General features: G+C 43.8%; 1 protein-coding gene across 5 annotated transcripts in view; it reads right to left on the bottom strand.

Moving 5' to 3' along the window:
* AGXT2 (alanine--glyoxylate aminotransferase 2) overlaps positions 1 to 14250 on the bottom strand; it is a 43852-nt gene extending 29602 nt beyond the window's left edge. Inside the window, exons 1-6 of one of the 5 annotated variants that reach the window (XM_069555938.1) lie at positions 14041 to 14243; positions 7280 to 7368; positions 6474 to 6549; positions 5993 to 6177; positions 2046 to 2169; positions 297 to 391 (exon numbers count right to left, since the gene is read on the bottom strand). In XM_069555938.1, coding sequence (XP_069412039.1) covers positions 297 to 391; positions 2046 to 2169; positions 5993 to 6126 — 353 coding nt within the window. In that variant the 5' untranslated portion in view covers positions 6127 to 6177; positions 6474 to 6549; positions 7280 to 7368; positions 14041 to 14243. Of the gene's footprint in view, positions 1 to 296; positions 392 to 2045; positions 2170 to 5992; positions 6178 to 6473; positions 6550 to 7279; positions 7415 to 14040 lie in introns of all 5 variants that reach the window. The other 4 variants (XM_069555940.1, XM_069555936.1, XM_069555937.1 and 1 more) reach the window with 4 other exon arrangements.
* Positions 14251 to 16356: the final 2106 nt, after the last annotated feature.

Raw genomic sequence — 16356 nt, 5'->3', positions numbered from 1 at the left:
CTATACCATATCTTTAAAGTTAGAAAGCTGCCTTGTAGCCTTCTTTTTAATTTTATAGAGAATTTATGACATAACTAGGCTTCCAAACTCTATTAGTTAGGGACCCCTACTTGGATCAGGCCAATTTTTATGGTGCTATCCATCCATAAAATTCATTTGGTGGGTCCTACCCTAAATCCTGAAATTAGAAAAACAGCCCTGTGAAAGTCTCTCTCCTGCTCTAGGCTATATTTTAGAGGCCAACATTTAATACTGGGGTGAGTCAGTGTTAAAATGAATCTCCGAGGTGTGGTTACCTGAAAGAAATGATGTCTGTGCTGTCTGAGTGTGCTCTGGCCATCAGCATGGCTAGGTCATTGGCCTCTGAACCACTGTTCACCAAGAAAACGACCTGGAGGAAAAAAAGTACACATGGTCATGAGACACAGATTGTTGAATTCATTTGAAATTGTGAAAGAGTGTATCCCAGCCTCTGATTATTAAGAAGAGTTCCCTTCATACCAATCAGTTCAGTCGCTCAGTTCTGTCCGACTCTGTGACCCCATGGAGTCTCATCATTTAATTATTGATTCTATAGCTCTTCATTGAGCAGCTGCTGAGCATTAGAGATACAACAATGGCTAAGGGATTGCCCAAATTGTGAAACATTCCCGGCTTCCATTAGAATTACTTGATGCTCTTCGAAGTGCTAAGATGGAGAGGCTTGTTGAAATGTACAGTGGTTAGCAACCAAGGAAATCTGAGAACTTCGTCTCTTGGCTCTTGAAACTGAATCATTCTGCTTGACTCTGAAGGATTGGCCCAGAGGCCCCCAGAGGATATCCCAGCCTGTCTGTTCAGTGTTTGTGAATGTTAAAAAGAGTGAGCAAACAAACAAAAAGTGCAGCTTATCCTGGCTGAAGGAAAGCGGAGTGCTCAAGGGCACTGGATCCTTCCTAACCTGATTTTAGGTTTTAGAGTGACAGTGAAGTCGCTCAGTCGTGTTCGACTCTTTGCAGCCCCATAGACTGTAGCCTACCAGGCTCCTCTGTCCATGGGATTTTCCAGACAATCGTACTGGAGTGGATTGCCATTTAGGGTCCGTCAAATGAACTTTAAGGCTAGACAGCACCATCTAAGGGGCTCCTCAGGTGGTGCAGTTGGTAAAGAATCTGCCTGCAAATGCAGGAGATGGAAGAGACACAGTTCGATCCCTGGGTCGTGAAGATCCCCTGGAGTAGGAAATGGCAACCCATTCCAATATTCTTGCCTGGAAAATTCCTTGGACAGAGGAGCCTGGTGGGCTACAGTCTATGAGGTCGCAAAGAGTCGGACAAGACTGAGCATGGATCCAATGTTGGGGTTCCTGACTGAGGTATCCAAGAGTTTGGAGTCCTGCCCTGAACTTAGGTTACAGCTATTTCAGATTTCTTCATCTCTTGTATATCATATAGGAAATAGGGTACTTAGATAATATGGTAAAATAATAATCATAGCTGACACCAGGTACGGGGCACTGTTTTACATAGATATTAACTCATTGAGTTCTGAAATGCAAATTTTGGCCAACATTTTAACTTCTCAATCCAGTTTAAAAAGTCAATCATTTCAGATGCAGAAAAACATCCCATTTAGCAAAATATCAAACTGCATCTCAGACCAAATGAATTTAACGGTATATTAATTTTCTAAAAAAAATGGGTTCACTCTTTGTTAAAGAAGAAATGCCAATGGCTTGGCAGAGGCAGTGTGGAGCCAAGAGATGAAAACTTCCTGAGTAACACAGAGGAGAGCGTCAGGAAGGCTGGGCCCCCCTGAAGTGATGTCTGCAAAGATATGGTAAGGAAAATGATCAGGAGAGGCAGCCGCTTGGAGCTGATGAAGTGAATGTCAGCTGGTTTTAGCAGCAATTCATTGGTTTCTCTCTTCTTGAGTGCTTTCAGACATGGCTACCAGTACTTTAGATGTTGAGTGCACAGACCACATTCCGCGCCCATACTCTCATTTCCCCGTCCCGCTTCCCTGGGATCAGCAGATCCTGCCCGTTTGAGTTATGAGCATCAGACCTTCAACAGCTCAGGAAGAAGTGCTGAAAGCTTCTCTGCATATTCGTGGATCAGAGGGTGGAAGAAGACAGAACTTGTATGCCACAGGAGGCCCAGCTGCCTTTGCGCCGCTGCATTTACTTTCCTGGATAAAGGGAAGAGCAGAGTTACCCACACTGCCGTGGGCATGTCCCTCCCCGCACAACACTGACCATTGAATTAAAACCGATGGGTATTTATCAAAGAGTTTCAAGAGTCAACCAAACACAAGAAAGTGCTTCTCTAGCTACCAGAAGTATCTGGTAATGGAACGTATTGCCTCAAAAGGTAATGAATTCCTGACCAAGAAAAGTGTTCAAAAGAGGACTAAGTGATTGATTGCTGGGGATTTTAAAAGATAAATTTCCAGAGAAGAAGGAATTTTGAAGGTATAATCTCTTCTAACTAGATTTTCTTATTAACTACGCTTTAAAGAGTTTGGAAAATAGAGAAGACTACATGTAAGCCTGGGTGTCTTTCCATTTTATTTTAAAGAATTATAGCTCAATCAAACACATGTTTATAAGATCAACAACTTTTCCTTTAAAGACGATTCCAAGATTTGGGTCTTAGTAATGGTCGATGTTTATGAACATTCTGTTATCACATTCTGTGAATCCAAAGTCTCACTTCGAGGGAAAGAAGGAACTGCTCTTGCTGCTAAATTGCTTCAGTCGTGTCCGACTCTGTGCGACCCCATAGATGGCAGCCCACCAGGCTCCCCAGTCCCTGGGATTCTCCAGGCAAGAACACTGGAGTGGGTTGCTATTTCCTTCTCCAATGCATGAAAGTGAAAAGTGACAGTGAAGTCGCTCATTCATGTCCGACTCTTAGCGACCCCGTGGACTGCAGCCCACCAGGCTCCTCCACCCATGGGATTTTCGGTGGAGTGGGGTGCCATTGCCTTCCCTGAAAGAAGGAACTAAAGGTATATAAATATGTGAGACCTGACTTGGAATGCCTTGAAAAGACAGGCCAAGGTGTGTGAACTTGTTCCAGAGAAGAGAAATGGCTGAAGTCTTTTATCAATAATTGATACACCAAAAAAAAAAAAAAAAAGAATCAGTTCAGTGGTTAAACAATTTTGAGGAATACCAGATCAAATTCTTTACTGCAGGACTTATCAGTACCTTTAATAGGCTAATGTGCCCTGTGTCTCCCCAGGAGGGAGAGATGGAGTTTAGTGTGTTTCCCAACCTTATTTTCTAATGGAACCCTTTAACAATGAACCTCTCCTGTGATCAGTGTCCCACAGATCTCACTTCAGAAAATTGTGGATTATTAATAACCTCTTACGTGGAAGAGACACTTGACAAAAGCATTCTTTAGCAAAATAAATCTGAGAGCCACATGAAGGTAGGAGGGAAGACTGGAATTGGTGAGGCCAGTTACCTGGAAGGCATGGTAGCCTTCCAGGTGTTGGGGGCGGGGAGGAGCAGAACTAGGACACTGAGACCTCCTGAGAGGGGCTAGTAGGGAAAGGCATTTCAGTGGAGGGAAACTAGATCTTGGTATCAGGTTGGTTATATAGAGTGAAAGGCAGAAAAGGGCCCAAGATGACTTTAGTATTCTTTCCTGTGATAGCGGGGGAAACCCCAGGGTTGGTTGAGAAGCACAACCAGTCTTGTTTTAACTACCCAGCTCCTAGCAAGGACTTACCCAGAGGAGGTGGCTCATATGTGCTCCTTGAATAAATGAATATGTGACTAGAAACAGTTTTGTGGGAAGCACAGTGGATTTGGTCTTTGTAAAGTCGATTTGCAGCTGATGGTGGAGTATCATGGGCAGGGGGTATCCTGGAGGCTGAGGGAGACATGGGGCATCTTACTGCCCACGTTGGGTGTCTTAGACATGTTATCATAGCTTGGTGAGGAGCCGAGGCTGAACAGCTGGGTGAGGCTGCTGAAATGTAGCAACTAAGCGAGAAGAGGTGGGGAGATGGGGTGAGGCCAGTTCTGTCGGGGGAATAACAAGAGAAGAAGGGGGTATAGAGAGAAGAGGGGAGGGCTCAGGAAAGAGCTGGAAACACCCAGAGTTAGGGGGTCAGAGGGATGAGGTGAATGGTCAGCGGGTGACCAGGGGATGCACCAAGGTCATGGGAGCCAGTGGGAGGGGCTCATTCACAGGCACCATGTTGCACGTAATTGGGAGGATTCAATGCGACTGTTTAGAAATGCTCTCTACTTCATTTTTCTTTACTTCTTTCATGCATGTTTATCTTATGTTTTAAAATATATCTGAAATTTATTTTTCACACTCCTCAGAACGTGGTATGGGACTGTGTGTATGTACTGTGTTGCTTCAGTCATGTCTGACTCTTTGTGACTCTATGGACCATAGCCTTCCAGGCTCCTCCATCCATGGGATTTTGCAGGCAAGAATACTGGAGTGGGTTGTCGTTTCCTACTTCAGGGGATCTTTCTGACCCAGGGATCGAACCTGCGTCTGTTTCATCTCCTGCATTGGCAGACGGGTTCTTTACCACTAGCGCCACCTGGGAAGCCCTTCGTTTGGGACTAGTTCCTCCTGAAGATGCAGACAGCTGAGGGAGGAACAGGTGAGGGCTGGACCTGGGAGTATAACTCCCTCCTCATGGCCTTACAGGTGCTCATGGAAAAGACCTTTCACCCTCTCTTGCACAGAAGGGCCCACACCTTATTTAGACTTGCTGCTTTATTTTTGCCCCATGTACTATAAGTTTTATTGATCAGATTATTAAAGGCAAGCCAGAATAGATCTTAAAATGAGATGGCTGCACTCAAACAAAAAGGACCGCAGAGGGACCTGACCAGGGTATCCGCATGTGGGCTGATGATCAGAATCACAGAAAATCTCAAGATTAATGCAGTCATCCACTTGTGGTGTAAATTTTCAGCTCCGGTTACATCGTCTTCTCATCATCCTTTCTTTCCTCTTCCATTGCACAGAGTTGATAAAGAAGAGTTATAGAACGGACTTTTGGACTCTGAGGGAGAGGGAGAGGGTGGGATGATTTGGGAGAATGGTATTGAAACATGTATACTATCATGTAAGAAACGAAGTGCCAGCCTATGTTCGATACAGGATACAGGATACAGGATGCTTGGGGCTGGTGCATGGGGATGATCCAGAGAGATGATATGGGGTGGGAGGTGGGAGGGGGATTCAGGACTGGGAGCTTGTATACACCCGTGGTGGATTCATGTCAATGTATGGCGAAACCAATACAGTATGGTAAAGTAAAATAAAGTAAAAAAAAAAAAAAAGAAGAAGAGTTGGATTAGAAGTGATTTCTCATCTCTCATCATCTCTTATCCCCCCTCCCCACCTGCCCTGTGTACTCTGAGAATACCAGGTTTTCCCTTCTTCTCTGCCCTTTCCTCTTCTGCCCTCCTTCTCTGGGCTTCCCTGGTGGCTCAGTGGTAAAGAATTTGCCTGCAATGCAGGAGACCCAGGTTCGATCCCTGGGTTGGGAAGATCCCCTGGAGAAGGGAATGGCTACCCACTCTAGTATTCTTGCCTGGAGAATTCCATGGACAGAGAAGCCTGGCAGGCTATAGTCCATGCGGTTGTACAGAGTCGGACACAACTGAGTGACTAACACTTTCACTTTCACTGCCCTTTCCTCAGTGCGTGCCCTCTCTTTGAAAAGCTATAGCTACTATTGAGGAGAAACACACACACAGCCATACTCCAATCACATGGTACACATCCCATTGCATGTGCCATGAGGATGACAAAATCTTACATTGTTAAGAAAAGGCAAAGCATGGTATGAAGATTTTTGTTGTTGTTACCCAGAAAATAGGGAGGCGCATGATAGCCACAAACTGCCATGTGCCTAAAGAGAGAGAGTTTTTCACTGAGGTTCTGAGTCACTAACGCGATCCCTAGCCTGTTTTCCATATATCTCTTGGGGTGAAAAATCTAGAAATTTTAAGGATACTCACGGGTGGCAGTGGCCAACACTGACAGTGACAATCCCAGAAAAGAAATCCAGGTATCTGTTTCCCTCATGATCAAAGAGCCACTCCATGTGTCCCTGGTGGAGCAACAGGGGCTCTGGGAAATAGGCTGTGTGCATAGGAGAGAGATGTTGCTTATGGACCTCCAGGACTCGGCTATAGGCCAGGGACTGTAAGCAGACAAGAGTTAAGTGCTTAGCATCTTCCTTACCCCCACATTGCTTACAGATCAACAGCAGGTCCACACAGCAGCACCTGGGCTCCCCACTGACCTCACTCACCAGGGTGACTCTTTGCCCAGGGACCTCCTTGCAAGATATACCCAGAGCCTTCCTCTCAAGTGGAGGAAATTATTCATGTGGCCCTTTGATCCTTTTCCACATCAAACATGAAGACCCCATGGACTGCAGCCTACCAGGTTCCATGGGATTTTCCAGGCAAGAGTACCGGAGTGGGCTGCCATTACCTTCTCCGAAACATGAAGAAGGAGGCTGGAATTTTCTACCTCTCCATAGAAAGCCTTGGCTTTGAGTTGATTTTAGCTGTGAAAAAAGAGACTGAAATAAATGTCTGAAGTATCATGTTTTTTTTCCCTCTAATTTCTTTTTTTTGGGCAGATTAAAAAAAACGGAGTGCTTGTAGTGTTCATGACTTTAATTATAAAGCTTCTGTCCTATCCTTCTCATCTCTGTGGGTCCCTCCTGACTTTATTGATTCTACAGTTTCTAACTTATGAATGTCATGTAGAATGAAGGGCGGGGGGTGGTTGGAGAGAGAAAGAGAAAGAGCGAAAGAGAAAGAGAGGAAAGGAGAGAGAATGAGTCCAATATTTATTGCGTGACTGCAAAATGAGAATGACACTTTGTGATGGCGGACTCAGGAAGGTCAGATCAGGCACTGACGGATGGGATGGAATGAAATGAGCGCCATCACATGCGTGGCCTGTGTACTTCTTCTTGTGTGTGCATGTACACCTGTATCCCTGTGATACATGTATGGCCATGGACAGTCTCCTCCTTGTACTCTCTGTCTCCCTCTGCTTTGTCTTCCCATCTCTGCCTCTCTCTCTCTGTCTCTCACACACACACTTCAAACAATACCATCGAGTGGGGTAAGAGAGTTTGGAGGCTCCCACTGATTTGAAGGCTGTGATATCTGAGATAGCTCAGTGGCAGGCAGGGCCATCTGTGGGTTTTTCTTGAGGAAACAGTTACCTTGGCCCTCCTGAGAAGAACTGCCTCACTGGAGTTCTCCTAAAACCTCGATGCTTACCTGGTATCTTTCGGGTGTGAAGTCACATGGCGGCATGCTGGGCTTTGTATGAAGGCCGCACCTGGTCACAGATGTCCAGAAAGCACCGGCTGAAAGCAGAGTGGGTTAATGTCCTCAACTAAGCATCACACAGGCCTGTTCGTAAAAATGACCTGTCGTCACTCAAATCAAAGTCCTGAGGGCAATTTTATTTCCTAGTTTTGAGAAAATCATTTAAAGTTTAGTTTGGATTTAAAACTGAGTTATCTTTTTTTTTTTTTTAAAAAAAAACAAACAGCTCAGAAAGAGTTTATTACCAGGCAGCCAGGTGAGGAGAATGAGTCTCAGAAGTGCCTCCCCAAAGGTGGAGGGGTTGGGGTGCTTATGGTGCCAGCAGGGTGGTCTGAGATGTGGGGGAAGGCAACTGGAGGTAGGGAAAGAGGCGAGGTGATGGGTGTTCTGCCTGGGAACATCTCAGTTACAAATGCCTAAGCGTAATTGATTTACTTCCAGCAGAAACTAACACAACATTGTAAATTGATTTGTCCTGCAGAAACTAATACAACATTGTAAAGCAATTATATTCCAATAAAATAAATAAATAGCAAAACAAAAACCCAAAGTGGAGGCTCTGAGCATGATCAGAGGATGGAATTTTCTGGCCTCCAATGTCACCAGGCCAGTGTCCAGACACCTGCACAGGCCACAGACTGAGGTACCTTAATAATTAACTTTTTCTTTTTTTGGCCATGCATTGAGGTTTGCAGGATCTTAGTTTCCTGACCAGGAATTGACCCCAGGCCCTTAGCAGTGAAAAGGCAGAGTTCTAACCACTGCCTAGTCAGGGAATTCCCAATGATGAATTTTTTTAAACAACAAGGTCCTACTGTATAGCACAGGGAACTGTATTTAATATCCTATGATAAACCACAATGGGAAAGAATATGGAAAAGATGCATATATATGTGTGTATAGCTGAATCACTTGCTGTATAGCAGAAACGAACACAAGATTGTAAATCAACTATACTTCAATAAAATAAAAAATAAAAAATAATGAATTTCTGGAGAAAAAAAGAGTTCCTCTCGAATCTGAGGGAAGGCACGGAAGTTACTGGGGAAAGTCATGGTTTCTCCCGCCTTGGTCCCTCACAAACTTGGGAGGCTCTTCCCTCTGCTGCCATACTGTAAGGACGGCGATTCTCTGCTCAGCTCAAACTTCCCTCAGGGCCGGAGGGCTGCTGGAGTACATCCTTTTTGTTAGTGGAGGTGCTTTCTAAGCTTTGGGCTGCCTGGTCCCTGAATCCCAGTGCCAATCCCAGTTTCTGGTACTGTGTTGGCTCTCAATAAACAAGGAATGAATGGCTGTTGACTATTGTTGGGGAGGACAAAAAAGGGGTGCTAGGCCATGGACTATAATAGCACATACATCCAAAGAGACTTAGAAGACAAAACCTTCTTGTAAAACACGACTCAAAGTCCAGGAAAACACAAGATAAACTGGAGCCAGAGGAATCCTTAAATATTTGGAGCTAGAAGGAAGCTTAGGTGTGTTTTTTTTTTTTTTTGCTTTTGGTCAAGATGCTCATTTTATAGATGTAGAAGCCATCCTAAAGTGGTGAATTAATTTAAGATCACCAAGCCAGTTAGCTACAGAAGAAGAACAAAACTTTGAGTTTCTGACTCCCAGCCTGGTACCATTTTGCTCATTCACTGGCTACCTCCACCCTCCTTTTCCATCACAGATTTTGACCCCTCTATATAGCAGGGGATGGAATAATAGAATCAGAGAACATTGGAGCGGAAAGAGATGTCTAGAAACTTTATAAGTACTCTTGGAAAAGAATGCTACTAATTTTGAGGTTCAAGGTCAGTATAGATAGGTGGAGAGAGCTTGGCAAATGATTTGTCTTGCTCAGCATGAAAGTTTGAATCCACGGATGAAATGTTGGAATTTTGTGTGGCTATGGGGTCATCATCCTGAGAAACACAATGAACAATTGTGTTTTTAAATGAGCTGGAAAGTAATGACTCTGAATATGTTTTGTTTCTTTCATGAAAAAGTTCATTCACTTTTCTGCTCTAAATAGTCATGATTGCTCTTAATTTAGAAGCAAATGGCTTTGGCTATCCATACATAGAAATGACCCAAAAATAAAACTAAGTTTTCTGAGAATTTCACCTTTTGAAAAGCTTTTCATTGTGTCTCTCTACATTAGTTACTCTTCTGAAATGGGGAAAAAAATTCTGAGTGTTTCTAAGAATTCAAGCTCTCTTCAATCCTGCAGTCTCATTTTCCTATCTGTAGAATTGAAGCTACCCACTGAGGAGACTGAAAGGTCTCTTGACTCCAAAGCTACAGGAAATTATGAAAGTGGTCTGGAGAGGAAAATAAGGGGAGTTGGAAAAATTCGATAAAACTTGAATTTTAAGTGGTCAAGGTAGGTATATTCAATCATTCATTTGTTTATTCACCAAATTCATGGGAATATGATGGTGAAATGAGGGCTCAAAATGAAATTCATAGAATTTTGCTCTCAGGAAGGAAGAGGGAAGGAAGAAAGATTAGTTATCAAGTAGGAAAAAAATGTCAACAATAAAATAAGTCTAAATAACATCTCATATTTATATGTGGAATCCAAACAATAAAACAAGTGAATAACCATATTAATAACAAAAAAGAAACCAACTCACAGATATAGAGAACAAACTAGGGGTTACCAGTGGTGAGAAGGATGGGGGGAGGGGCAAGACATGGATAAGAGATTAAAAGGTATACCTACTATGTATAACTTCCCTGGTGGCTCAGATGGTAAAGTGTCTGCCTACAATGTGGGAGACCCAGGGTTGGGAAGATCTCTGGGTTGGGAAGATCCTCTGGAGAAGGAAATGGCAACCCACTCCAGTACTCTTGCCTGGAAAATCCCATGAATGGAGGAGCGTGGTAGGCTACAGTCCATGGGGTCGCAAAGAGTTGGACACGACTGAGCGACTTCACTTTCACTATGTATAAAATAAGTAAGGCATAAGAATATATTGTATAGCACAGGGCATGTAGCCGATAGTTTATAATTATTTAAATAGAATATAGTTTATAAAAATATTGAATCACTATTTGTATGCATGAAACTAAGCTGTTTGTACTTTAATGAAAAAAGGAAAAAATGTAGATAACATCTTAAAACAGCTAAAAATCTCTCTTGCTAAACAACCCAAACTCAACAAAAATAGAAAATACAATAATCAGTGGACAAAAAGAAGCAAAATGCTTCCGTTTTCATTATTTACTAGAAAAAACCTAAATATATTGTTAATTGCCTGCGTTCTCTATTCAAAGTAACCTGTGTTTTGAGGATGCCATAGATTTGAAGTTTAATAAAGCTTCTCTGAGACTCCTGGAAATTGTGCACCTGAGGATTTCCAGGTGAAAATTCTAGGGGAAATTCTCTTTGTAATGATGAAAAGTTTTCTAATATTCATAACCAGCTTTCAACACAGAGTGGAAATTTATCAAGAGCTTGTGATTCTTTCAAGTGAAAAAAAAAGATTATAAAACATTTGAAAATATACAATGCTCATACTTGGTAGAATATTAAAGAAGTTTATTAAAGTGCTAATGACACCTTGTTTCTGCATGGTATATTAAGTCACTTTAAAAAAGTTGTCGAGAGGGGGAATGGATTGGGAGATTGGGATTGACAGATGTACACTCTTATGTATAAAATAGGTAACTAATGAGAACCTACTGTAGAGTGCAGGGAACTCTACTCAGTGCTCTGTGGTGACCTAAATGTGAACGAAATCCAAAAAAGAGGGGATACATGTACATGTATCATTGATCCACTTTGCTGTACAGCAGAAACTAACATGATATTGTAAAGCAACTATATTCCAATAAAAAAACTGAAATAAATATCTTTAATTAAAAATTCAAAACCAAAACAAACTTGTCACTTTGGGTGTCTCATTTGATACTTGGCATAGCCAGTGGGTTTAGAAAGGAAGATATTATCACTCACCTTAGAGCTGAGGATGTGATTAAAAGTGAGGTGTTTGCAGTTTTGAGCCACCCCTCACCACCCTGTTGATTCTTACAAACACCTCCATATCCTTCCAATAAATGTTCCTTTGCTTAAAGTGAACCGGGGCCAGTCGACATTGTTCACTAGCAAGAGCTCTGCCTGATTCTGAGGCTGGTGACTCTTGTCCTTCCTTTTGGCACTTTTGGGGGCAAGCCTAGTCTGAGCCCCTCCTAGCTTTCTGTTGGGCTTAGATCAGTCCACAGATGGCAGAAAGGATGGTCTGGTGGTGTAGGTGGAACACCTACTTTTAGGCTAATTTGAATGATTTTCTTAGGAAAAACTTTGCTGGAGGCTTGGGAAGTTTCTCAGCTGGAAATGGGGGTTATGTGCAATTAATTTGCTCTCCTATGCACCCCTCCTTGTGGGAGAGAAGGCAGATGGTAGCAAAATGGTATGTTTGAGTGTATACCCACTTGCCTGAACATGTTATGCATTCAATAATTTGTGTGTGTGTGTGTGTGTGTGTGTGTGTGTGCTCAGTTGCGTTGGACTCTTTGCGACGCCATGGATTGTAGCTCACCAGGCTTCTCTGCTCATGGGGTTCTCCAGGCAAGAATGCTGGAGTGGGTTGCCATTTCCTCCTCCAGGGGATCTTCCCAACCTAGGGATAGAACTTGAGTCTCTTGTATCTCCTGCACTGGCAGATGAATTCCTTACCACTAGCGCCAATTTAGCTAATTAATAAACAAGGCACAGCTAAGATATTTTCTATACTCTTTCATCCAAAAAACAAATTGCTTCTGTAACTTTGTGGATATAGTTAGCTTAAAGCGATTGTGCCCGTCAGACAGGGGCAAGGCTGAATATTGCATGCACACATATATCGCACAATATACATGTAGGTGTTACATAAGGATTGTGACACTTTTTTTTTTTTTTTTGCATATCTGGCAATACTTACACCAGGTGATCTTTCTATCTAACATGAACCCTGTCTCCCCTCCCCTCATTGTATTTTTCTATCCCCTCACCATAATTTATAGCCCATATCTCTACTGGATATTTTAAAAATATATTTATGCATTTTTCTGTTTATCCTCAGTCTCCCCCACTGAGACACATAAGGGCTAAGGTTTTGTTTTGCTCACTGTGGCTTGGTTTAAGCACAGGGGTAAGTGCTCAATTACTTATTGACTAAATGTCTATTTGTAGAACCCAGCAGGTCCATAAGAAGGGTGTGTTCAATACGTGTGTGCTTGGATGAACAAACAAGCAGGCAGGTATTTAAGACTAGTAGGTAAGAAAGTGGAAGTCAAGCACCAAAGTGTTTTGAAAAGCCAGGTAGAGTAGGACACCATGTCTATGTGTTGTGGGTTTTTGAAGATGACTTCTTCCCTGCAGTGCCCTTGGTGGAAGAATCTCTGCTGAGTTGATCACGATCTCTAGGCACCGAGCCTCACCTGGTCCCACCCCCAGCCCAGCTCCACAACCCTCAGGGATGGAGTAGAAAAGAGGAAGGGCCAGCAGACACAGTATTTTCTCTTGCTTTGTCAACAACCGGTACTTTTAGGATAGTGTCTTCTTTACCAAGTATGAGACACTGGGTGTAATTCTAGCTCCTTCTCAGAAAATGTTGGAGTTAAATAGTGTTCTGGCAAAGGACCCATGACTGGGGGAAAAGAGAAATCCAAACAGAACTGGAAGAAGAGTGGTTTAGAAAGGGCCTGGTGGAATCACTCTGACTTTGGAGTCAAACAGACCTGGCTTTGAATCTCAAGTTGTCATGTCCACATTTCTGCCTTTGATCAAATTTTTAAGTGATCCTTTATCCTTCTGTCTCATCTGTGAAATGGGACAATAGTACTCCCTAATAAGTTTGGTTGAAGATGAGAGCACCAGATATATATTAAGTTTCAAAGAATCACAGCTGTTAAGGGGGAAGAAAGCAAATGGAAGAGGAAGGCAGGAGAGAGGAAAAGGAAAGATGTGGAGAAAATGAAGATGAAATTGATCATCATAGGGCAATGGAAAAGGGTCCCCTTTGTTCAGGGCCTGTGGGGCATGGGGTCTTGCTATGTCTCATCAATGAGATATATGATGCTTGCTTATGCTCACATCTCATCAGAGGGATTAGTGAGGAGGTGGTGGGCTCCTAGTGAAACAAGATATGTGTGAAAATCAGGAATACATGAAGCTACCACCAGACCTGGCCACCCCAGGTCTGTTCCTGCTGGAGAAAAAGGAGAGTCTTCGTGGAAGAAGAGGTTCACAGTCTAGTCCTGGCTTAGGTGGCTTTGGGTAAAGCCACTTAAAGCTTTACCTAAGGCTTTTCTCTGAGGCTTAGTTTCCTTGTTAGTAATTGATCCGGGGGGGGGGGGTACCACCTTCTAGGGGGATGTCAGAAATTTGTGAGGATGCTTTATGTCTTTTAAAGTAGTTATCCTCAAGCATCTGTATCAGTTAATACTTCATTATTTGAATTACTTTCTTTTATTTCTTCTTTATGTTTCTGCAAATATTTTTAGTTTAAAATTGTGTCTAGTCTGATTTTATTACCCATGAATTTCATTTCGGGATGAAAGGATGCATTACCAAATATTAAACATGAGAAGGGGGCTCTGGGTTTGACAAGGTGGGGTCTAGCCCACGTCTTAGATGATCTGTCTGGAATTCCAGAATTTCAGGCAACAAGCTCCAGAACTCAGCCCTTCTGCTCTCACTGACCCTTCCACTGACCCACATACCCCTGGTTTCCACTCACCGTTAAGGGAAAAGCACGTCTTGGGGGTCCAGAGAGATAAGGTTTTCAGGGGCAAAGCTCTCAGCAAATGTCTCCAGGCTCCTATCATTTCTCCCAGTCAGGAAGCAAGTCCCCACAGAAGCAGGAACAACTAAACCTGTGCTTCCCACGGAGCAAGGACTCAACTGCTCACTGACCAGCTGGACTTTGAGATTAGGAAGGAAGGGGAGGAGCTCCAGAGGGGAGCTGTGGAGGGATTACTGCCTTCACTTCCGGGGGGCCGCGGAGCTTCCGTGGTTGGCAGCAGTGCCTGAAGGGGAGAGAAAGGGCAAAGGAAAGAGGGAAAGGGAAGGAGAGAGGGGGGGAGAGAGAAAATAGGAGGCAGGTAGGCAAAGCAAAAGTCTTCTGGCCTTTTTTATTGAAGGATAATCGCTATACAGTATTGTGTTGGTTTCTGCCATATATCAACATGAATCAGCCATAGGTGTACATATGTCCCCTCCATCTGGAACCTCCCCCCACCCCCACCCCCAACTCCCACAGCATCCTACCCCTCTGGTTCTCCTGGACTATTTTATTAGTTTTGTGTCCCATGAAGGTCTCTTTGGATGAACGTCTCTCTGCAGAAGGGTGATGATGGGTATGGGAGAAGGGCCAGGATATAGTTGCAAGGGTCAGAGACTTAGAAAGGAAACAGTGAACAAGAGAAAGAAGGAAGATATGCATGAAGTGAACAGATAAAGACATTGCTGTTGGTGTGGGGGGTCTTGAGGAAGACAGCAGGGACTAATGGGGAAGAGGGTGGTCCATGGGAAAGCAGAGGGGCATCGAATAGCTAGGGAAGGCCCTGGACTGCTGCCTTAGGTATCAGAATAGTGCAAGAAGTTGAGCGCTGAGGAGTTAGGGGGTTTATTTTTACTATGCTTTAATTTCTTAAATTCCCATTTGTCACTCCTGCCTCTCCTGCACCCTTAACCTCCATAAGTAACTATTCTGTGTGTTTAATGTATACCTTTTTCTTGATAAGTACTCTTGTAAAGGGCTTCCCAGTGACTCAGCAGTAAATAATCCACCTGCAATGTAGGAGACCCCAGTTTGATCCCTGGGTTGGGACGATCCCCTGGAGAAGGAAATGGCAACCATTCCAGAATTTTTGTCTGGAGAATCCTATGGACAGAAGAGCCTGGTGAGCTATAGTCCATATGGTCACAGAGTCAGACACGACTAAGTGATAAAACAACAACAAATTCTTGTAAAATGTGTATTGTTTGGGGTGAATGCATTTTTAATTTATGTAAATATGCATACTTATTTTTTTTCCACTCAGAGCCATGCTTTTCAAATCCATCCAAGTTGCTGTGAATAGACTTCTTCCAGCAGCTCTGGAGTGGGTGCCTGTGGAGTAGGGCAGTGCCTAAGTGGGGAGAGTGACAAAGACAGCTGGAGCTGGGAGGGTAAGGGGGTGTTGGTGTGGAAGTGGCTCCTGTTAATGGAAGGCAAGGAGGGACAGAAGAAAGAGGCAGGTCTCTCCACAGTGGTAGGTGGCAGATTTCATAAGCAAGGGAACTTACTTATGAGGCTTGTCTTTGGAAAGTAGATCTTTGCATCCCATCCACCGGAATCTCAAAATGTGTTTTTAAAATAATTTTATTGATTTAATTTCTGTCTGGCTGTGCTGAGTCTCTGTTGCTGCATGGACTTTTCTCTAGTTGCGGCAAGCAGGGGCTACTCTCTAGCTGGTGCGCAGGCTTCTCTTGCTGCGGAGCACAGCCTCTAGGGTGCTCAGGCTTCAGTAGCTGTAGCAAGTGAGCTCAGTAGTTGCGGTTCCCAGGCTCTAGAGCACAGGCTCAATAGTCATGGTGCGCAGGTTTAGTTGCTCCGTGAATGTGGCATCTTCCCAGAACAGGGATTGAAGCCGTGTCTCCTGCATTGGCAGGTGGATTCTTTACCACTGAGTCACCAGGGAAGCCCCTTAAAATTTTATATAGAGGCCTTAAGTGAAGTCAGTCAGGTACACTGTCCAGTAATGTACATGTTACTCTCTCAAGCCTGCATCCTTGGACCAGTTCCCACTGTGTGAATGATGGGCAGAACGCACACGCCAAGGACAGAAGAGGGGGCGAGGAGTCTCTGAGTGCCTGGATCCAGCTCTTGGCTCAACCAGTGGTCACATCCTTTCCATCTCCTCCTTCAAGAAGGGTGGGGTTGGGGAAATACCATATAGGGTGGACGTCTCGAGTCGCCTTTCACAGAGGACCCACTGGCTTGGCCACATCCTCCACAAACATCTGGGAAACAATCTTTTTATCCCAGATGCCCAGGAGAGGTGAGGGTACC

This window comes from Ovis canadensis, chromosome 16 (genome assembly GCF_042477335.2).
Source record: "Ovis canadensis isolate MfBH-ARS-UI-01 breed Bighorn chromosome 16, ARS-UI_OviCan_v2, whole genome shotgun sequence".
NCBI lineage: Eukaryota > Metazoa > Chordata > Mammalia > Artiodactyla > Bovidae > Ovis > Ovis canadensis.
This window is presented reverse-complemented; position numbering and strand designations above follow the sequence as displayed.